Source organism: Juglans microcarpa x Juglans regia, chromosome 7S (genome assembly GCF_004785595.1).
Source record: "Juglans microcarpa x Juglans regia isolate MS1-56 chromosome 7S, Jm3101_v1.0, whole genome shotgun sequence".
Taxonomy (NCBI): Eukaryota; Viridiplantae; Streptophyta; class Magnoliopsida; order Fagales; family Juglandaceae; genus Juglans; species Juglans microcarpa x Juglans regia.
In genome coordinates, this window is record NC_054607.1 from 3,044,855 (window position 1) to 3,053,775 (window position 8,921).

Consider the following 8,921-nt stretch of genomic DNA (forward strand, 5'->3'; position numbering starts at 1 on the left):
TATAATAATAAGATGAGAATTTTACATTTTATCTTATATTTTAAACCAACCTAAGTACGTATCTACTTGCCAAAATATAAAATAAAGATCAGAAATCATATTTATACTTTTACATATGTAAGTCTTGCTTGTTACTCGCTTTGAAAAGTGTGTAAATTTAAAATTTAAATATATAAATAATTTTTTAATAATAAATTTCGGTCTAAAAACAAACATTTAAAAATTAAAACTGTATCGATCCCACATTTTCTTGAATAAACTTTTCGTGACTGTTTGATCTCTTCGGCAAGAAAGACTCTTGAGACGACGCTAGCTGCTACCGGCCTTGACTGACTACAACAGCCAAGGACTGAGACTAGCTGGCAACAGTACTTTTGGAAATTATCGATCCCGGCCGTCTTCCAGGTAGCTGCCTCGATCGAAAGTAATTACTCCATCTCTTTAACCTTCAGTTTGATCAATCATATAAATTAAGAAAAATCATGCTATTTCTCAACAAATAATTAAGCTAGCTAGCTTTTGTACTGCATCAAGTTCCCTATATATATAGTCCTGTTGCTGAAGAAGAAGATCAATGTCATGATGAATCTTCTATAACCAGTACTACTACTTTTACTTTTATCCTCTTTGCTTATATATATATAATTTATATATGCTCCTAAGTTGTCCTAACCCCTGAATCCATCGGAATATATATATATATATATATATATATATATATAATATATACTGATAGATTAAATGGAAACAAAGAGTGCTGCATTTTCTGCTGCTGTTCCTGTTCCTGAATTGCTTGACAAACATAATTATCCGGAATGGGAGATTCGGGTGCGAACCTACTTGACGGGTCAAGATCTTTGGAAGGACATCATTGACGATAACCCGGAAAACGCAACCGCAGCACCTTCTTGGCAAGAAAATGATGATGAAGAGCTTCGGAGGAGGAATTACATGGCTTTACATGTGATCCAGATTTCATGCGGCCCAGACGCATTTTTCGAGATTAAGAACTTGCGTTCAGCCGACAGGGCTTGGCAAACTTTGAAAGAGAAGTACCTCGTGCCTGGTGAGTCACTCTCTCTCTCTCTCTCTCTCTCTAAACATTGCCACGTACGCTCAAATAGCTGCGTTATTATGGTCTGGACATTCACAATAATTTCTATCATTTAAAATATATTATCAATTTTTTTATTTAATACACATTTTTATAATATATAATAAATTAACTAATCAATTTTTTCTTTGTATCACTTAAATAATTTTTTTTATTGTTTTCAAATGTCTTCTAACTACCCAAAAATTTACAATATGCTTATATTTTTTGATATTTGTAATATATTTTTATATATAATGTGATATAATTCCATCATATACACAAAATAAAAATATATAAGTTAAACAAAAATTAAAAATATCAAAACATGGATCATATTATAAAAGTATTTTCAAGATATTTTGTGGAAGAGAATGAAATACAGTGTTTTAGATGATTAACAATAAAAAGAATTTACTTAGATGATGAAAAGCTAGCAATGTAAAAGAAAGTGAAATACAAATAGTAAAAAAATATTTACATGGTGAACAATGCCCAATACATATAACGGGTTTAGTACTGTTCATGAATGTAAAAGAGACGAAGTTTACATGATCCATTGGATCTGGTTTTTAAACAAAAATTTACATATTTAAGGATTAGATGTATTTTACAATATCCATTATGAGTGCTCTTACTCTATCTATACCTAAATTCAAAAGGCTCGAAATTATCGTAGTTAATGAAAGATATAATATTAACTTTATAATGTGTGGTAGTTAAATGATTTGAGTTAAAGTTTTTTATTGGATTTTGGGATAAGAGAAAAAAAATTGAAAAAAAAAATTGAATATAATTTTTGTTTTAAAATGTTTTAAAATTGTATTGATTTTTTGTGTTTTGCTTTTTATAAGTTTGTAAAAGTTGTATTGGTTCAATTTTGTATTCGGATAATAATTCGAAAAAAATTAAAAGAAAAAGTTAAATATTTAAAACAAAAAAATGTTTTGTGTTTAAATGATGCATGATAATGAAATTATGATAAGTTTTGAGAATTTTGATAATTATATGTCTCATCTCTATATCCAAATGAGCCCAATTATATTTGTTTATTAAAGAGCCAAACTTACATAAACATATGTCTAACTTGTATAAATTTTTATAAGCTTGTATAGTTCCTTATATATATATATATACATACACATACATATAAGTATTGTTAGGTATAGTTCTGAAAGTATGCAAGTCCTACACACTTTTTTTAAAATGAAAATTTTTTTTTATAAAAATTCTAAATATTTTCATATTTTTTAAAATATGTGCTCCAGACTTGCACACTTTAAAATCTATAAATATATAATTTCCCCAATTAACTTAACTGATATAATGTTAACTTAATTATGTCATAAATAAATTTTTTATAAGATATTATCCGATGGACTACCACCTCCTCCCGCCGGGGGGGGGGGGGGGGGGGTTCTGGCTGCTCCGGCCGCCAGTACTACTCATGGTGGCCAGATTAATTGCTTTTGAGATTAATCCAACCGTACGTTCCTAAATGGCGGAAAAAGACCACAGTTAATTGCATTTACTCATGAAAAAGACTATCTCAGCATGAAAACAAGAAAAAAAAAATGCAGATACAGTTGACAGTAGCTATCTTCAGTACGCGGAATTGTACAAGGCTGTGCTTTGTGGTGATTTGACTGCTGCAAAGGACTTTCTTGATTCTCATGACATGGCAGTAAGCACGGCAATCACAGATAAAGGCGAAACGGCTCTTCACATTGCTGCTACTGCTGGACATGCCCTTATAGTCAAGGAGTTGGTGAATCGAATGTCGGAAGCAGACTTAAAAACTCCAGATAGTGACGGTTACACAGCTCTAATGACGGCTGTTGTGCATGGAAGATACCAATTGGCTAAGTGGATGCTTGATCAGGACAAGGGCAGGAATTTGATCAGCATTAGAGATACCAGACGAGGAAATCTTCCAGTCGCTATGGCTATTGATTTCGGGCAAATTGAAATGGCGCGCTATTTGTATCCTCTCACTTCGCTGAATGATCTGAAGCCTGCAGAAAGAAACCACAACGGAGCTAAGCTTCTTACCCGTGCTATATATACAAGAAATTTGGGTAACAACGCGCGTACTCTTTGTTTAACTATCCAATATTATTGCTCTTTATTTCCGATCATTTGAAATCTTGTACTTGGCATTATTATTAATTAATTCCTTTTTTGATATTCATGATTCTTTTCTTGTACGCCTCTCGCACAACACAACAGATCTTGCTTTGCATTTAATCCGGCGTTGCCCACCTTTGACACTTGCTCTTGACGACCGTGACGAGTCCCCATTCTTAGCATTGGCTTCTATGCGCCACGCATTCCGGAGTGGAAATCGGCTCGTGTTTTGGAAACGATGGATCTATTCCCGTCAGTACCCCCCCCACCCCCCCCCCCCCCCCCCCCCCCCTCTCTCTCTCTCTCTCTCTCTCTCTCTCTGTTTTTCCGACCCTCGACGTTATAATGACTTGCAAGTTAAAGATCACTAGCAATGTTGGTTTTCCTATATATATAATAAATATATATATATATATATATATATACAAAATTATATCTTTTAAAAATTAATTTTACATATTAAAAAAAACTCTCACATTGAATTATAGATTTTTAAGCTAAATAATCTAAAATATTATTTTTGTTTTCTAAAATTTTTTCTTTTTATATTTTGTAATTAGCACCACTACAAATTCTATCATTTAATACCCACTAGAAATTTTTTTTCCTAAAATTCTATCTGTTGGTGGAGAAAGAGGGGGGAAGGAGAGAGAAAAAAATAATAAAATAAAATTTAGAGAGTGAATAATATATCTTTAAATTTGTAAATTACTATTTATATCTATGCAAATTTTTGGATGTGTATAATCTAATGGAGCCTAATTTAATATCATATTATGCAAATATATAAATACATAATTCAATTCTAATGCTCGAAAGACGAATGTAAGGAGACGAATAACATTTATTTAGAACCCTTTCTTTCACTTTTGCTTCTTCTTTTTTTTTTTTTTTTGTTTTAAAAGAAAATTGTTCATCGATCCAAGACCTGGATCTATCCAATATTTGTCACGGACTTAAGATCTGTTGGCTTTTTGGTGAGAGGTTACAGGTATACGCATTGATCAATCCGCTCCTGCCACCTTTGAAACTCGCTTGAACATTCCCAACGTTGAAAATGGCCGCCAACCCAATCAAGTTACAACGATCGGTTCAGGTATCTTTTTACCTAACCTTTAACTTTTCCTAAAAAAAAAAAGTGATATTTGAGAAATATCAATTATTTTAATTAATCATTTTATAAATAGTTGTAAAAGAGTTCTCAGAAATATTCTGCTAGCTAGCTTTCTTTTGGTAAGACTTTCATGATATCTATATGTACTGAAAAGACTTTGGTCACTTTGCAGTGCCATCACTACTGTTGCGCCATCTAGTTTCAGTTGTCCGCGACTTTTTCGGTATACCGTCTCCACTCCATCAAAATCATATCTTGATAATTTTTGTTTGAAATTTTTGTACTTTTTTTTTTTTTTTGGTTATGGTTTATAACTTTCATCCAGTTAAATTGGCATTGTTTCAATATTTGTCAAAGGAATCAATCAATTATATGAAATGAAGAAGATCCATATCCAATCCAATGAACTTCTTTCCTGCATGTGTGGGGAGATATCAAGATCCCAAACTCGAGAACTTGCAAGTGGTGGAGTTTATGATGCAATCAACCGCGCTGTCATGAATGGGATTTTCGAGTTTGTTTTAACGATAGTGAGGACGAATCCGAGATTTTTGGAGAATGAAGATAGAAATTTGAGGAACATATTTATGCTGGCTGTTTTGTATCGTCAATCTGAGATCTTTAGCCTTATATATGGGCTTGATATGAAGAATACTTTGACATCTTATGGAGATTGCAACGATGATAACATGTTACATATGGCAGGGATGATAGAGGATTCCACTAGGCTTGATCGAAGTTCTGGTGCAGCTTTACAGATGCAAAGAGAGTTACAATGGTTTAAGGTCATCTCTCTGACTCTCTCTCCTTTTTCTGTTCCTCTACATGTTTTCTTTTCCCTCTTCTTTAGGTAAGTAAGTTTTTCTTATTCTAAAATTGAAACAAAGATTCTGAAAATTAAGTTGTTCAACCAAGATTATTCTGGAAATCAAAATGCTAACATTGAAGTTTTTTTAAAGGCCGGTCTATTTGTTGTATAATGCCTCAAGACACGCCAACATATATAGCTACGACGTTGTGTGTTTTTCGTTTAGTAAGTTTAGTAATTGTTGTGCATTGTGCAAGTTTGGGAGTACTAGTTGATCACTTAATATTTGAAAAATTATTAAGTACTCCAAAATACTATACCATTGACAATTTTTAATAATCTGACAAATATTCTGGATTAAGATGGAAATATTATGTATTCGTACTTGAAAACTACAAAATAATGACTTTTAATATATATATATATATATATATATTTGTGTAAGGTTATATTTCTGGTCTTTCTAATATTACCCATGCACGGATATATAATTGATTTTGGTAGCATTTTTTTAACAAATGCATGCAGGAGGTGGAGAGAATTGTCAATCCCAAGATTAAAGAAGGTATTAATAAAGATGGTTTAACTCCCAGACAACTGTTTACAAAGAACCATGAGAACATGATGGAAAATGGAGAAAAATGGATGAAGGATACAGCATCATCATGTACAGTGGTGGGTGCTTTGATTGTTACCATCATGTTTGCTGTAGCTTTTACCGTTCCAGGTGGTAACGACCAAACTACAGGTTTTCCAATATTCTTAAAGAAAAAATTGTTTAAGCTCTTTATAATATTTGATGCATTGTCCCTTTTTTCTTCCTCAACATCAGTCTTAATGTTTTTGGGAATTCTCACATCACGTTATGCAGAAAAAGATTTTCTAGAGTATTTGCCGAGACAGATGATAATAGGTCTTTTGACCCTCTTTTGCTCTATTGTAACCATGATGATAGCTTTTTCTGCTGCTCTTTTAATCATCCTACATGAGCAACAACGGATTGCAATTCCTCTTGTTTGTTTGGCTGGTGTTCCGGTCACCTTCTTCGTATGGATTCAGTTCCCCATTCTGAAAGATATGATCAAGTCGACCTACTTCCTAGGCATCTTCAATAAGAAGATGAAGCTTGATTTTAAGTAATCCATTGTGCAATATGGTGGTTTGCAATATAAACTTAAGATCTCTTCAGTTGTAACGCAAGATCAGATTGCATGCTTCTACTTTGAGCTACAAGGATGAAGACTGCAAGTTTGAGTCGCTCAAAAGAATAGAGAGATTCATAACTTTCTTTATTATCTCACAAGTTTAAGGGCTTGAGAGAAAATTGAAAGACTTCTCGTTTGGTAGAAATTTGTGTTTATTGTGTTTGTAAGACTAATTGGATGTATTAGGATTTTAGGTTTTAGTGTTTTTTGTTATTATAACTACTACTCTTTTAACTCCATTTTTTAGTTAGTATATTTCTTCCTATTCTTCTTCACTGGTGGGTGTAGCTTTTTAAGTCTAACCATATGGATCTTAGTTTCTCATATTTTAAATTTTAGCTTCACTCACGCCTTCTCCTTGTGGTAATTAAAACACTCTCCAATCCACTTTATAATTCATTAATTGACACTGCACGTTTGCTTCCCATTAATGCAAGGCCATGCATGCTCTGCCACAAACTCGACTCACCTACATGTTCTGTAGCATTTAGTACTTTTACTGTACAATACAAAGATTTCGATAGTCCAACACATGCATTAGTTTAAATTAAGATGATGGCTCTATTTATGGAACAAATTTATAACTTAGAGATCAATATCACATACAGCTCTTCATGTTTATGGATTAGAAAAAAAAAACTCTTCATGTTTATTACGAAACTGAAACCTCCGTAATTATATTTTCTAAAAATCACCGTTAAGTAAGTTTAACAGCACTTTAGTTCATGTTTACAAAACAGTTTACAACTTTTTAATAGTTCATGGTATTTTTAGTAAAGTTAAACAATTAAAAGCTCTACTATAAAAAAATAAAAATAAAATAAAAATAAAAAACACTCCATATCCTACTAGTCCAATCCCAAATAGGCACTACCATATTGAGTCAAATTAAGCAAATTCATTCATACTTAGACATCACAAGCACAAGAATTATGCTTTAAGAGAGAAGGGAGAGACCTTCATAATCCTACTCATCAAAATTTCTATCTTAACAGACCATGATAATCCTTATTTTTGTCTCATTTATAAGTAATGAGAGAAAATATAAAATTTAAAAGAAATTGAAAAGAAGAAGTGAAAATTAGGAGGGAGAGAGACTTTTAGGCTACATATAATTTGATATTCTCAATTAATTGTAGTATTGAATACAAAGGATTGGTCTCTATTTATATAGGGAAATCACATGGAGATCATGATATAAGGTAAATATTATAATATATAATTATGAAGATTAAATTTCTCGATTTGATAATTATGAACATCAAATCAGGATAATAATCAAATCAAATTCTTGATTTAATATTGTCCCTAGCTAACAAGGAGACATATGAAGATGGAGTTAAATTTTATTTGTTCAGGGGGGATGAATACCATGGTTGTTTGGCGAATGAAAAATCAAATAACACTGACAAGGAGTCGTTGCTACCAATCGAAAGGATATATTAGTTGTAATTACTGCGTATATATAATTAATTTAAAATTATATTTACAAGTCATTCTGGAATACATGCACCCTCTTGATATGACATTCTGGATTAAGATGAAAAATCACTTAATATTTGAAAAATTATCAAGTACTCCAAAATACTATACCATTGACAATTTTTAATAATCCGACATTCTGGATTAAGATAGAAATATTATGTATTCATACTTGAAAACTACAAAATAATAGCTAATTTTAATATATATATATATATATATATATATTTGTGCAAGGTTAGATTTCTGGTCTTTCTAATGTTGCCCATGCACGGATATATAATTGATTTTTGTAGCTTTTTTTTTTAACAAATGCAGGAGGTGGAGAGAAATGTCAATCCCAAGATTTAAGAAGGTACTAACATAGATGGTTTAACTCCGCAACAACTATTTACAAAGAACCACGAAGACATGATGGAAAAGGGAGAGAAATTGATGAAGGACGCAACATCGTCATGTATAGTGGTGGGTGCTCTGATTGTTACCATTATTTTCGCTGTAGCTTTTACCGTTCTAGGTGGTAACGACCAAACTACAGGCTTTTCGATATTCTTAAAGAAAAATTTGTTCATGCTTCATATCTGATGTATTGTCCATTTTTTCTTCCTCAACTTCAATTTTGATGTTTTTGGAGATCCTCACATTACGTTATACAGAAGAAGATTTTCTTGAGTCTTTGTCGAGAAAGATGATTATAGGTCTTCCACCCTTTTCTTCTCTATTGCAACCATGATGATAGCATTTTCTGCTACTCTTTTAAACATGCTACGTGATTTGTTATTCCTATAATTTGTTTGGCTAGTGTCCTAGTCACCCTTTTCATATTAATGCAGTTCTCCCTTCTTGTTGAAATGATCATGTCAACCTATTTCCCAGGAATCATCAATAGAAAGATGTAGCTTGCTTTTAACTAATCCATTGTGCAATATGGTGTTTGCAATGTAAACTTAAGATCTCTTCATTGGCAACACGAGATTGCATGTTTCTAGTTTGAGGCTACAAGGAAGAAGGCTTTAAGTGTGTGCCTTTCAAAAGATTATATAGAGAGCTTCATAAGTTTTTCATTATCTCACAAGTTGAAGGATTGAGAAA

At 32.2% G+C, this 8,921-nt stretch overlaps 1 protein-coding gene across 1 annotated transcript; it reads left to right on the forward strand.

Moving 5' to 3' along the window:
- The first annotated feature begins 717 nt into the window (after positions 1 to 717).
- Positions 718 to 6,599, forward strand: LOC121241454. Its single transcript, XM_041139234.1, has 7 exons — positions 718 to 1,066; positions 2,674 to 3,171; positions 3,323 to 3,472; positions 4,212 to 4,316; positions 4,507 to 4,557; positions 4,692 to 5,119; positions 5,671 to 6,599. Exons 1-7 carry the CDS (start codon positions 742 to 744, stop codon positions 6,280 to 6,282), a joined length of 2,169 nt encoding a protein of 722 aa, XP_040995168.1. The 5' UTR covers positions 718 to 741; the 3' UTR covers positions 6,283 to 6,599.
- Positions 6,600 to 8,921: the final 2,322 nt, after the last annotated feature.